Source organism: Aspergillus niger (assembly GCF_000002855.4).
Source record: "Aspergillus niger supercontig An07".
In the NCBI taxonomy this organism is placed as follows: domain Eukaryota; kingdom Fungi; phylum Ascomycota; class Eurotiomycetes; order Eurotiales; family Aspergillaceae; genus Aspergillus; species Aspergillus niger.
Window position 1 is genome coordinate 789299 of NT_166523.1, and position 13653 is coordinate 802951.

A 13653-nucleotide genomic window follows, 5' to 3' on the forward strand; every position below is an offset into this window, starting at 1 on the left:
CGGAAGAGTAATTAAACAAATGACTTAAGCAGTCACTGTTTGCGTCTCAGTCTCCGATGCGGGAGCCGGCTCTTGCAGAGGAACTTTCTCATTCTCGCTGCCTTCCGAGCTCTCCTGCTCAGTGGGCTTTTCAACCTGCACGGGGGAGGTGTTGTTGTTTGATTGAGCTGGAGTTGCGCCAACAGGAACGTTGGACTTGCGGCTCTCGCCGTTCACCTTTCCAAGGATTTCGACGTGGTCGCCCTTGAATAGGATTGGGCCCTTGATGAAGTTGGGCTTGGTCTCTCCCTCAGCGGGAGGAGATTCCAGTACCCCGACGACCTTACGGGCCTCCTCGTCGAGATAAGGCATGTCGCCCCACTGCCATTCCAACTCGCCGCCATACTGCTTGGGGATGCTGGACGGGTCCATGAAGGATGTCAGGGTGGGCTTTACTTCGGCGGCGGAGAGGATGAAGATCTTCGAGGTCGTGCCGGGGTCGAACCAGCGCTTAATCCAACCCCAGACGGTAGGGAAGAAAGAGGGTGCGCCGATGATCTTCGAGGGATAGCTGGTTAGCGGGATTTATCCCTGAGTAAGGAGAGGTGATAGACTCACGAAGATCCGGTCCAAGGTCTCCGGGTAATGAGCAGTAGCCAAAACACTAGCATCCTGCATATGACCCTTCAAGTTCCAGAATTGCTTAAGTCCAACGCCACTAACGTCGACGATGTTGGTAGATGTGACAATGGGGGTTTCCGGGTTAGGACGAGGAAGCTTCGAGCACAGAGGCATAACGAAGTTGAGGAGGTTCTCGTAAAGAGCGAACAGACGCAGGAGACGCTGCGGAACCGTGGAGGATTGGTGCGTCTCGGCCGTAGAGGTAGAAGAGGACATGGTCTCGTTGTATGCGGCCATGTTCTTGCTGTTCAGATGCTTGATCTCGAAAACATAGACGGGAATACCGCGGCGGTCTCGACGACCGGTCCATTGCGGATACTAGACAAGAGCATGTTAACGACTATCGCCATACACGTATAAATCAGTTCACGAACCATTCGCCTGGCAGCATCGTAGGATTCCACATCAATGTTCTCGTAAAGCGATTCAATGGCATTATCCCGGCGCCAGTCCTCGGTGTCTTTGAACTGGCCCCAAGCGCCATCAACGTCGAACTTGCGCGCGCGAAGGAAGCGCCTAAGCGTAATACACGTTAGCTCCTCTCCAATGCGTGTTCATCGAGTGTGACGGGCTCTATGTAGACAAAGCGCGAAAGGAACATACAGCATCGTCGCATCATCATGGCTCGCCTTCTCTCCATCCCGTTCCGGCTTGTAGTATCCCTTCTCTTCACACAGTTTCTTGAATTCTTCCAGCTTCTTCTCCTGATCGTCAGTCAGATGGTGAAGATGGCCAGCGAGCCACGCCGTGCCAGCCGCCTGCGAGGCCGACGCAACGGGGTCGTTCTTGTGTTCGATTGCGTCATGCGCAGAGTTAGCGTCGCTCTCCGACGCAGGTTGAGAGGACTTCGTTCCCCAGAAAGGCATTGTACTAAATTAACGAGATTGGGTATGCTTGAAAGTGGGCGATTGCAGGAAAAGTACTGAAGTTCAAGCGGGTCCCTGGACGAGCTGAGCTCGGCGTCGGCGGAAGTCGGTTGGTTATAGTCTTATCTGTTTCGAGCCCGTCACGAGGCCTTGTTTCAAGTCGAGAAGGCGCCGGCTACGTCGATTTCTAGTCACAAATGGTCCAACAACGAGCGAAAGCCGCAAACACGAGGGGAATGGCGGGGATATGGCATAAAGGACAAGAAAATTGGGCTGACGCTGCGAAGTCGGAAAAAGACAATTCGCCGCATCGGACAGTCGCGGAGATAGCATCCGCTTATGTCATCTATGCACATATTTATGCAGGGCACACAAAACAGGAAGGTTGCCAAAGATCCAACTTTTGGTATCCTTATTCAAAAAACATATTTGAGAAATCCTAGACTAATGTAGCACAGCTTTTGGAAGCTGTCAATGTAAGAATGCTCCAGAGCCACTCAATCCGTCGCTCATGGGAATCAGCATAAAGCGCCATGTGGATAATTGTACAGACATCTTCTTCCGCCACCCCAAACACAACACTATGATAAGTGTAATATTCAGTCCTCGGTCAGATCGCCATACTCCCACATACCCCGTCGTTCCTGCTTCGCCTCCTCCTCTACGTTGCGAAGGTGCGACAGTGTCTCAGTAGCGGCCCGCTCCCAGGCCTTCAGTTTCCTGGGCACCATGGCCAAACCCTCACGAACAATGTCGGCATTGATACTGTGATCCAAGTTCTTGGACTCGGTAGGGTCCAGCAAGGTGACGTGCAGGGTTCCGTCCGGAGACACGTAGTCGACGTTGGCAACAAGCTCACGGTTGTAGACTTGGTCTTCTAGGAAGCTGACTGCATCCTGCAAGTAATCTTCGGCACCAGGGAATTGGACAAAGGAGAGCACTGCATCAGCCGCCTGGGCGCGAAGCTTCTGGACGGAGAACTGCGGCTGGCTCAAGGGCCGGAGGCGGGACCAGGGCAGGACTTCCGAGTTACCGAAATCAATGTAAACAACCTCAGCCTGCTGGTTCTCGCGATCATTGCGACGGACCTTAGCGCGGTACCACTCGTTGTCCTCGGTGAACTTGGCGGCAACAAAGTCACCAGCCTTGGGAGGTCCAGGCAGCGGAGTGTCGTTGGCCTTGTTGAGGTGAAACGAACGGAAAGCACTCATCAGCTCCGTCAAGGCAGAGGTACCTGTGCCAATCTGTTGGACCTTAACGCGGCCAGTAGTAGGGTCGACATAAGTGACAATCACGTCGCGGTAGTCCTTGCGACGCTGGGCAACCTCGGTGTCAGTATTGTTGTTGCTGTTAGCAGGCTCCTCCTCGTCTTCAACGACGTCCTTGCTAGGATCCCAGTCGTGCCAAAGACCCTTGCGAGCCTCCTTGGCCCTCTGCTCTGCAGCAAAGTACTCTGTAGCGTGACCAGACTGCTCGGCAGAGTAAGCGTGAACAGTAGCAAGACCCTCCTCAAGGAGTACCTTGGTGAAGTTCTCCTTGTTCACATACAGAGTACCAATAAATCCACCGACCTTGTCAATGGTCTCTACATCGATCTCAACATCACGCTGCATGCAGCGCTTGTTCGCCAGATCATGAGCCTCCTGGCCACAAGGCTCGGACGCCTCACCGGGGTTACGGGCAGACCGGGGAGCGCGGATACCCGACAAGACGAGAGTCAACTTGGCGTTCTCACGAGGAACCAGAACGGTGAACCGAGATCCTGACTTGACAAAGTCGACAATAGCCGGCACACGCTTCTGGCGCTGGAGAATGGAAACTTCCATCTTGGCCTTCTGAACACTTTCCGAGTAATCCTGGTACTGCTTGGGCTTGGGGGGCTTAGCAGCCCACATGCCCTTGCCTTCGGCCTGGGCCTCTGCTTCAGCAAGCATGAGGTTGTCATATTCAGGAGACCGGTCCTCGTCATCCTGGCGGTGGCGGATAACGGAAGCGTAACCCGCCTGGACAAGGGCCAAAGCGATGTTGGTGTTTCCGTGAACAACAGTGGCAACCTCCCTCTCCTCGAATCCCTCCGTAGCGGGCTTCTTGCCGTTAATGGTGACCTTGACATGCTTTCCAATGATCCTCTTGCGCACGAACTCCTTGGCATCGGCAGCAAAAGGAGCCTGCTTGGGATCAGATGGCTTCGGTTGCCTGACACTGCTGAGACTGATCTTCTTCTCCTGACCGGCCTTGTTGCGGATAAAGAGCGTGTCTGCATTCAGCACGCGGCCAACAACGTAGTCCTCGGCCCCGCCAGCAGGACCCTTAGGAGCAACCAGACCAGTGAAGATGCCCACTCTGGCGTCCTTGGCCACTTTCTCTGCACGGCGGAAAGCTGCCATCTCAGTACCGAGCAGGGCAGAGTGATGATCGTGGCAACGGGCAAGACCAGCTTCCAGCAGGAACTTGGCAACATTGCCGTTCGGGTGAAGGACACTAGCAATCAGTTGACCCTGAGGGGTGACGCCCAGAAGAGACACCTGGACCTTGCGCTGCAGAATCCTCGACTCGACGAACTGGAATGCCTCGTCTCCATACGGCTCTGCAGGCTGCTCCTTGCCGTCAGCCGTCACTCTCTTGGCTGCTGGCGCACGAACACCCGCCATAGCGGCGACAACCTGCAGGTGTTCCTCCGAAGAGAGGAGCAAACGGACGATCAGTCGGTCGCCATTCAGAACCCTCTCGACGATACCTTCCAGGTGCTTGTCCTTCCATTCGTCAACCAGCGCCTTAGGGTCAGACAACTCGTAAGCGGTCTCTGTGCGACCATTCTCTGTGCCAGCCCATGTTCCCTTGCCCTCCGTCTGGGCATGTTCCTCCAATGCACGGAGTCGTTGCAGGTACGCCACAGTCTCTTCGGACTCGTCGCTGCGCTTGCCAGCCTCTTCGCGGACACGAGTCCATCCTTCCTGGACGCTGATGTCGGGGAGGGAGACGTCGAAAGTCGGGAGTTTGATGGTACCGTAGTCGCGCTTAGCACCGGTAGGGATGGTGTACAGGACTTGAAATTGCACGACTTTTCCGACTAGTAGCTCGCGGAGAAACTCTCGGGAATGGAAGCCGTATGGCTGCGGAAAGAAAACGGCTAAAGTTAGCAAGGTATTGATAAAGCAATTAAGCGGTGCTAGTCAAAACGAAACATGGAATCGAGTCCAATTCAGTCAAGAATGTGAGATTCGGATGGAATGCAGCCAATTGTCCCCAATGTAGAGGCCACCTATCCAAGCAGAAAAGAAACGGCTGTACCGCGCAATGACATTGCATCTGAAAGCACAAGAAAGGACCAACTCACCTCATCTCCCTCTCTGCGTAGCCTCGGCGCGGAGACATATGCAAGACTGAGAATGCGTTCCTGGCCGGGGTTGGTGATATGCGACAGCACCACCGTGTCGCCGGACAGGACAGATTTCACGCGGGCTTCCAGAGGCATGGAGAGCGACAGGCGAGACCGGTAATTGACGAGACGGGGGGGTTAGAAGACAGAAACAATTAAGGAGAAAGGGATGTAAGCAATGTATTATGAGAAGGGGGACAAGAAAAAAGACCGAATGAATGATAGGGGAAAGGGAGAAGAAGACAGTCGGACTACTTCCATTGAGGCCAGGTACAGCAGTCCGAGCGGCCAATCGCGCGCGGGCGGGCACCTGACTTTTGTGGGGGAGTTCGACTCCGAACTCGACAGAGCTTCTCTCCTGCCACTTTCCGCACCGTTGCTTGCGATTCGATCACGGAATTAGCTCGCTAGGTCCAGTGAACATGATGAGTGAATCTTCCATGTACTCAGTGGCTCTTTCCCGATCATATTCATTGAACTACAAGCTTCTTGGAGCTCCATCACTGCAGTGGGTGGAAAGCACCACTTCACTGACCACTTCACCAAAGATGCTTCACCAAGTAGCATAGTTGAGCTGCAGCATAAATACTTGTCTACTCAATGTTTCTGGCGACGAGCGCTGAGCTGATTGATCAAACTTGGGTATGTCTTCTTCGCTCATCTCTGGCCCAGGTATTCCATGACACCGTGTATGTAGCTGTAAGCGCTAGAAATCACCCTAGGCCGCAACGAGTACAACCTTAAAAGGAGACGATGATGAGACATTGTGCATCTTAACATGTACTACTTGGATGCCAAAGAAGGAAAGCTAATTCTTCCAGTAGAAGGGTTACATTCTGTGCTACCCACAGCAGAGCTAATCAGCGCTTCGATACAGTCTGGCAGAAATGCCGGTAATCATAACAGTTGGCATCAAGTCATTCGTGTGTTCATTTTTTCCTGTCGTCGACGGGATAATGGCAGACTACTCATTCTGATCTAGCCCTTCACATCCTAGACAAACAGCTTTGGAGACTGATTAAGGCATTTAAGCAGCAATGCCAATGACACCTGTGACAGACGAAATCAGCAAACAATGTTCAAGTAAAGTAGATGGGGTATCGTGGTAGGGATAAGCTTACCGCAAGCGGGACGAGGACCAGCGTTACCGGTCTTCTTGGACTCCTCGTTGCCACCACGGCCAAGGTCATCAGTACCAGCGTGGACGACCAGGGTCCGCTGTATCCATTGCATTAGCATCTTTACAAAGACTATGAGCAAGAAGGGGAGGGATAAAACGTACGCCCAGGACGCTCTCAGCACCGATGAGCTTCACCAGCTTGTCCTGCTTGGAACCAACGGCGTTACCCTCGGCATCGGTCTTGAAGTTGCCAAGGTCACCGACGTGACGCTCGTCGTCCTCGGGAGCACCGTGGGTCTTGCCGAAGGGGTTGAAGTGAGGGCCAGCGGAGGTGCAGCCGTTGGTGTTGTCACCGAACTGGTGGACGTGGAAGCCACGCTCAGCGTTGGCGTCGTGGCCAGTGATGTTCCAGGAGATGGTGGTGGGGGTGTTCTCGTTGGCCTGCTCGAAAGTGACAGTGCCGGAGACCTTAGAGTCTCCACGGATAACAGCGACTAAGAGATGGATGTCAGCCCATGATTTGCATTGATGGAAACCTTCCAGAACCACGAGATCCAACGATCACCGGCCATCAACCAGACTTGAATCGTGGTACTATTAATACGAAAGATAAAACAAAGCTCCAGCTGACGGGGGACGAATGAGCTGGCAGATGTCACCGAATCCCCCTGAGCTTGTCCGGCTGGCAAACAGGGTCCCCAGACCGTGATAGGTGCAGGAGGGATCGCAAGGTGCTCAAATCTGCTCACTCAAGGTCCCCCGGCCACGGTCGATCGTGGATCCGTGGAGGGGGTTAAGGCCAATAGCAGAATAGAAAAACCAAAAGGGCTGAAGAAAAGTGCAGGTACCTACCAGCCTTGACCATTTTGACGGTTTTTGAAGATCGGATTACCTTGGATCTAGGGGTAAATTCAAGATTTGGAAGAGGATGATGGGAAGGAAAAGAGAGAGAAGAAGAAAACGAGGGGTAAATAATGAGCGACCCAACAGAACAGCAGCAGCAGACTCCGAATCAGTCAGTCAGAGTCCCTCCCTCGCTCGTTGCTCCCCAGTGGATTCGATGGGCTTCCAATGTCGGCCTTTCCCTCCATCGGCAGCTCACCAAAAAACCCCCACCAGGCGGGGTTCTTCGGAATGACGTTTTGGTGCTGTATTCCACCTTCCCGAACCAGCTTTGGGGGCACCACAGTAGCTTTTCCTTCCGCGATTCATAAGCAAGTTGGGTCCAGACTGTTTCTACACGTATGATTGGTGTATCACTGGGGTTACTGAGGGGAAAGGAGAAAGCTTCTCCGAGGCCCAGTCATTCTCATGGACGGAAAAGAGAGGACAGAAGCACCTCCAGAATGCTACTTTACCTTGCTGTCAGACCCTGGACCTTTCCCGTGGGTTGCAACGAACTGCAGCGGGAGGTGCAGGTAGCTAAGGTAAGGTAAAGAGGTATCGATCTGTATCAATCAACCCCACTTGCCGTGTGTATTATTTCTCGCGTTACTCAAAACCTCCTACTTCCACCACCACCATCACGAATCACCTCATCGCTCTCGTCATTCGCTTATGTTTGTCCTTATCTTGGAAATATTTACCGGAGTCTGGTATTGCTGTTGAATATCAACACGTGTAAATTATTACTAATCGAGACCCTTGAAGCTATCCTTTGGGGTAGGTAGTCCCTATAGAGGATGTTACTGACCTCGCTTAGAGTACAGCATGAATCTACAAGAAGCTATAACGGTCTGTTGATAATGCACCGTCCATGCTGGCAACATTATGGGACACCTTTTCTATACTGTAGTTGCTCGAAGTCTGCACAATTATAGCCTCCCCCAAGGTGCCGCTACTTAGGCGTCGTTTCACCAAGCGATTTTATAAGATCACAACGAGTACTACCAGGTCCGGAGCTTCATTTCTAGTATTATCCCAGAATTTCGACTCGAAATCTCTGGACATTCTTGCTCCTATTCCACCAATTTAATCGATGCTCTATAAGCTTGTGATAGCTCAGAGATCAAAGGATGCTGCCAAGGTCGCTCATTAAGTATAATCGATGCCTCAAAAGACTGTATCCGAACGGACCTGCCTCGGTACCTGCCTTTTAGACCATCCTATGCGTGTAATGCAGCCTTCAAGAGGCCTAAGACCCCTTCACTCAGCGGATGTTATGCCATTGACCGATATCTTCAAATACAACAAGCGATGTATCGAAGAATATGAAGCCTTTTACTTGGTCACCCACTGGATCAGTAAGTCTTTCTGTAGGACCTCTGTCTATTTCGACAACCCCCAAATTCCTTTTACTACTATGCCTGACCCCCTGGGATCAGAAGCGGGGATCACATTAACGCCAAGACTTTATCAAGCACGAAGCGAATCACAATGTTCAAGGGTAGTTAGCAGTCTATCATCGTTATGTGCCTTTACCAGGCGTTTCGGGTTCACAAATAGTCACCCGGCACCGTCCAGTTATCAAAATTTCTACAACCCTAACTCACTATGACGGTCGTCATCATGTATAACCCGCTCGTCTCCTAAAGTAGAATCATTCGGTCCTGTTATCCCATGCTTTGATTCTAATATGCCGCTCACTATCTCCAAAGTTAGGGCAAGTGCAGCTTGGTCAAGCTGCATCGTTGAATGGCATCTCAGTGCACGCATCTCAGTGCACGAGAACAGCTTGATATTCAACGGAGTGCCTCAAAAGGGCCTGCTAAATCAAATATTGCTCACCGTTCACTTCTTTCGTTCACCTTTTACGTTGAATCTTGGGAATCTGGAGATATCAGCGTTCACTTGCTGGCTTCCTGCTGGGCTATATAAACCTCCTTCTCCTCCCGCTGAAGTCTCTCCTCTCCTTCTTCTCCCCATCTCCTAATTATCATGTTATACTTATATATAATAATCTTCCATGACACTTCTATCTTTCATTTACGACTGATCACCTGGTCTATCACATTTATATGATGGTCAAGTCCACAGATTATCTGGTGCAAACTCTCGTGCTCCGAGACATTGGCAACAGAGCATCTCAAGCAGAAAGATCTGTGGAAGGTGAAAGAAGGCACTTGGGGGCTGTCTATGATGTCCTCCGAAAGCAACTGAAGATGATGATGAGAGAGTCTTCTTCGACAAGTCTCACTCTATTCGGTTCATAGAACCCATAATCGAAGCAGAGGCTTGGCCATATTTGCCTACAACTCTCGACGATTTTACTCCTCCATCTGACGTACAGAGAGAAAGTAACATGGTAGTATTCATGACGTTGAACGGTATGTTGAGGAGACATCCTCCAGATCTCATTCTTTGATCCATCGATCCCGCTGCTGGGATTATATTCGAGAGTCACCCGTCTACAGAGCTTTCACTAACCGGTAACACTGGATACAGATTACTTATATGAGGATAGCGTTACTCGCATCTCTAAAGCATAGCACTATCATATGGCATTTATAAAGAGATGAGCAGAGCAGTATCGGATATTCTCCACTAGGTCTGGTGGACGAGCATCGCAAGATCGCTTTCCATCCGGAACCTTCGGTTCTTTCCGGCTATGTTCTCAAGAAGACCAAGATATGAGCTGATTCCGGTAACTATTTCAAACTTTATGGTTCTATGAACATGCGGTCACTCCAGAAAAGCTTTGAACACTTCGTATTGGAGATAATGATAGAATTCAACTGATGTGGGGCTCCGAGCAGTGTCAGCGGCCAAAGATTGCAAACAAGAAAGGAATTACACAGTTCTAAGGAGACTGCCCTTCTCTGGACTCAGTCAAACTAGTTCGAAAGAGACCATGCATGGTCATGGCTGCTTATCTCTGGGCTCGCTCGGCTTGCGGACAGGTGGACTGAATTATCTCAGACGCTATCCATGATCGATATTCGCCATGACTAAGGAGAACTATCTAAAGTGCTTGCTGCACTTTGTGACGCCCTGAAGTATATACTGATCAAGCGGCTTATTGCCCATGTTCAAAGCCAACAAACGCTTCACTGGCACATTATCCCACCTGCTCGACATACTGAGAACTAAACGAGATATTACAACAGTCTCATCTCACCCAGGCAACCAGGGTTACCCATAGCTACTGCAACACTGGAGCTCTATTTATACATCTCACTGATCTATCTACCGGTATTTGTTACAAAAACGCGTCTCTGGTCTTAGCCAACCCGCCATCGATGGAACTTACTATCGAATCTGAAAGGTGACGGACAATACGATCCAGGATGGAATCTTTCTTATCATCTCCCAAAGGTATCATTGAGATCTCACTAAAGATATGCACCTGCAGGTGACGGTGAGGCAACCGTTCGGTGATACAGGCAACGCGGGTATGATGGACTGGATTCGATCAATTTACTAAATCTTTCGAATCCCCACATCAGCTGGAAATCACCAATATCTCCAGTACCTTACACTGGTTACTACACAATCTCCTTCGCAGCGTGCCTCTTCGAAGCATGAGAAAGCGCTCACTACATAGCTAAACCAATCGATGCTTCTTTATCTCACTCCATCTATTCAGGTTAGTACGGCCTACTATCTCATGAACTTTAAACGGAGACTAGAACACTGGGTGAAAGAAATTACAATACTTACTTTTTCAAGTCTATCAGAGATAGTATATACTCGGAAGGATCAATCGAGCGATCCATCTATCAACTGACATTCGGCGTCGGCTGCATTGAGAATCGGATAGCACGGATGATGAAGTGTTCCCGACAGATCCTTGGACCTCAACTTAGAGGTGAATAATCGCTCCATCACGTCGCGGAGACCTTGCAAGACGAACACATCTGATCTCACAACTAAAACTCGCAATACATGAAGCGGCCGTGGACGCAAAGGCACAGCTCTGAGCTTATCTTCGAAACACCCAATTCCAGGGACTGAACAATTTCTAATTGAAAAAAAAGAAGCCCTTCAGTATTGAAACTGCCAATCAAACCATATTCCAAATATTCTATCGATCATGTTTGATACTCGGTACTTTCATGAGAGGTGACCCTGGACTCAACTACTATTGAGACTCCATTTACCTTGCCACGCCTTCGCACCTCAAAACTGCTGCATCGCCGCCAATCTCAAGTCGAACAATACAATGAGTTGTCAGAAGCTGAGGAATGTGGCAATCTGGAGACATGGCAGTGAGTCAGATGAAGGAAACGCTTACTCTTGAACTTAAAAAGCCGAGGAAGTATCGCCAATTCGTATCGTTGCAAGGCAATCTCAGCTATATCTTTTGCCTGATTTATCTCGACTCATGACTAGCCCTAACAAAAGTTCATGAGGACATGCATGGAGCGAGTAATACTGCACGTCGCCAATTCTCGCATGAATACCGAATACTTCGAGCGTGACCGCTAGACCATCGAGGAACTACTTCAACCTATACGTCGATCGAACAAACGCAAAGCTTCGTGAAATACAATGCACTTCCCACATTAAGGAAAGTCACACCATTCACGACTATCTTGAATAACCCAAAGATTAGATGGAATGGTCCATTTCGAAGCCTCACACGACAAAGAAGGCTAAGCAAATTGGGTATTAAATCCCCGAAATGATTTACCGGTCTATTGATCTAGTAGCCTGACTTTTATGAAATATATCCGGCAGTTCCTACTTTTGACTTCTGACTTTCATGGGAAGTTAACATCTTCGATAACGCTCAACAAATGATCTCGACCTAATAAGTAGGACAATCCTACGCTTACCTTCGAGACCTCAGATGCGCACATCGGCTGGCCTCAGCTCAAACTCTCCGGTCGGCCTGATACTCACTAGCCCAGAGAACTTGTGATTGATCACTTTCCAATACTGTGATGGCAAGAGAAGGGGCACTTGATATACATCCTGGCACTGTTGACAGTGATATCGTCTGCAAACGAGCGGGCGGAAAGCTCACAAGCAAGCACGGATGTGTGCACAGGTGAACGTTCCTCAAGTGCAGAGCAAACTGGTCGAGGTGATTTGAAAGGAGAGAAGTTAGAAAACTAGGAGGACGGAATCAATGAAATCGTGTACTGAATACTTCAGACGGAAAATGCTCGATCGATCGCATAGCCCAATTTCCGTCGAGTGTATACTGCGCTTTTTACTCGGACGGAAACCACATCCCTATCAACAACTATCCTCAACAATCAGAACTTAATGGGTGAAATGGTCCCAGGCTTACCATCGAAATAGGAACATCGAGTACAAGCATCCTTAAATGGGGCTTCCACCACTTTGATGAATCAATCGTTCAAAGGAAATCGCACTGTGCTCAACTATTCTACATAAGATCGACCTTGGTGCTTACCAACGAAACCTCGAGCCATCGGGGATCATACGCCTAGTGGGTATCGATGATACGACGAATGATCAATCCCTTGCTCGCTCGACCCTTTCTGTTTTAATGTTCTCGGCGAGATGAGCAAAATCATGGGTCCATTGAGAAGAATTCTCTTGATGAGAAAGTCCAGGGACATGGTACTTTCTTGAAACATGCATGATGGCAATATGATCGTCATGCACATTGCATAAGCAGCGCCCTTGAAAATGTATATGCAAGGAAAGACTCTAATAACTACATTGCCATCTATATGATCTCTCTCTCCTTATCTGTCGACGGACCGATGGCAATCACCTTGATATCTGCGACACTTGACTTGCAGAGCATCTGACTCAGTCTATGGTCCCCTTTTAGTTACTGCTGCAAAGAAGAGAAGAGTCGAGCTCGCCGGCTCCGCAGAAGGATTTAATCGACAACTCAGATTAGGCTGCGATGGCGGTTCTATAGTGATACTTCTCGGTCGAGAGCGCGAAGTGGACGATAATCCCGATAATAATCATGTCATTATATATGACACTTACCAGAGGATCAGACGGCGAAAACGGTCGCTCTTATTATAGAGCGCGGAAATTGAGCACATCTCTTGCTCATCGCACCATTATCCGCCAATACCGTGGCCGAAATGGTAAGGGAGCTTTCCGATAACCTTCTTCTTTCAGTCCTGAAAAGATATACCTAGCATATACTAGGACTCGAAAATGGGCACATCTCTTACTTATCGTGCCGTTATCTGCAATATCATGGCCAGAATGACAATGGGGCTCTTCGATAACTGCTTCTTTCAGTCGGAGAATATATAGAACTCAGAAAAAGGGCACATCTTCTGCTCGTCGCGACGTTATTCGCCGTTACCATGGCCCAAGATGACAGTGAATCTCTCCGATAATCTTCTTCTTTCGGTCTTGAAAAGATATACTCGGAAAATGGACATATCTTTTACTCATCGCGCCATTATCAGCCAACACCATGGCCGAAACGACAATAGCTCCGATAGCCTTCTTCATTCGGTCTTATACTACTTGGTATATATATGAGAACTCAGAAAATGGGCACATCTTTTGCTCGTCGCACCATTGCTCGCCGATACGTGGTCAAAATGGCTGGAGCTCTCCGGTAGCCTTTTTTTCACTGCTTCTTAACGGCAAAATGGAAAGGAAGAAGCTCACTACGACAGTCTCATAACTGTTACTACAAGGAGAGATTCCTCAGAAAGACTTGCTGCTGGTCCTTATTATACACGACAGGATTCAATCGACAAGATGTATACATGATTGGTTAACTGCAACCATTC

At 49.5% G+C, this 13653-nt stretch overlaps 7 protein-coding genes across 7 annotated transcripts; 1 reads left to right on the plus strand and 6 right to left on the minus strand.

Moving 5' to 3' along the window:
* Nucleotides 1-24: 24 nt before the first annotated feature.
* Nucleotides 25-1526, minus strand: An07g03750 (uncharacterized protein; the record flags this gene model as incomplete). The annotated part of the gene is made up of 4 exons (XM_001391420.3): nt 25-537; nt 598-978; nt 1035-1176; nt 1264-1526. 4 exons carry the CDS (start codon nt 1524-1526, stop codon nt 25-27), a joined length of 1299 nt encoding a protein of 432 aa, XP_001391457.1.
* Nucleotides 1527-2125: 599 nt separating this feature from the next.
* On the minus strand, nt 2126-5001 carry An07g03760 (uncharacterized protein; the record flags this gene model as incomplete). The annotated part of the gene is made up of 2 exons (XM_001391421.1): nt 2126-4639; nt 4864-5001. The coding sequence occupies 2 exons, from the start codon at nt 4999-5001 to the stop codon at nt 2126-2128; spliced, it is 2652 nt and encodes an 883-aa protein (XP_001391458.1).
* Nucleotides 5002-5932: 931 nt separating this feature from the next.
* On the minus strand, nt 5933-6890 carry An07g03770 (uncharacterized protein; the record flags this gene model as incomplete). Its single annotated transcript, XM_001391422.3, has 4 exons — nt 5933-5955; nt 6027-6123; nt 6188-6519; nt 6878-6890. The coding sequence occupies 4 exons, from the start codon at nt 6888-6890 to the stop codon at nt 5933-5935; spliced, it is 465 nt and encodes a 154-aa protein (XP_001391459.1).
* A 489-nt stretch (nt 6891-7379) lies between these two features.
* On the minus strand, nt 7380-9334 carry An07g03780 (hypothetical protein; the record flags this gene model as incomplete). The annotated part of the gene is made up of 10 exons (XM_059748364.1): nt 7380-7473; nt 7560-7626; nt 7777-7831; nt 7916-7983; nt 8102-8113; nt 8198-8293; nt 8518-8718; nt 8773-8893; nt 8965-9108; nt 9218-9334. The coding sequence occupies 10 exons, from the start codon at nt 9332-9334 to the stop codon at nt 7380-7382; spliced, it is 975 nt and encodes a 324-aa protein (XP_059605349.1).
* A 174-nt stretch (nt 9335-9508) lies between these two features.
* On the minus strand, nt 9509-10201 carry An07g03790 (uncharacterized protein; the record flags this gene model as incomplete). Its single annotated transcript, XM_059748365.1, has 3 exons — nt 9509-9632; nt 9945-10043; nt 10155-10201. 3 exons carry the CDS (start codon nt 10199-10201, stop codon nt 9509-9511), a joined length of 270 nt encoding a protein of 89 aa, XP_059605350.1.
* Nucleotides 10202-10663: 462 nt separating this feature from the next.
* Nucleotides 10664-11168, minus strand: An07g03800 (hypothetical protein; the record flags this gene model as incomplete). The annotated part of the gene is made up of 2 exons (XM_059748366.1): nt 10664-10925; nt 11065-11168. 2 exons carry the CDS (start codon nt 11166-11168, stop codon nt 10664-10666), a joined length of 366 nt encoding a protein of 121 aa, XP_059605351.1.
* Nucleotides 11169-12860: 1692 nt separating this feature from the next.
* On the plus strand, nt 12861-13041 carry An07g03810 (uncharacterized protein; the record flags this gene model as incomplete). The annotated part of the gene is made up of 2 exons (XM_059748367.1): nt 12861-12906; nt 12938-13041. The coding sequence occupies 2 exons, from the start codon at nt 12861-12863 to the stop codon at nt 13039-13041; spliced, it is 150 nt and encodes a 49-aa protein (XP_059605352.1).
* Between the last annotated feature and the right edge of the window lie 612 nt (nt 13042-13653).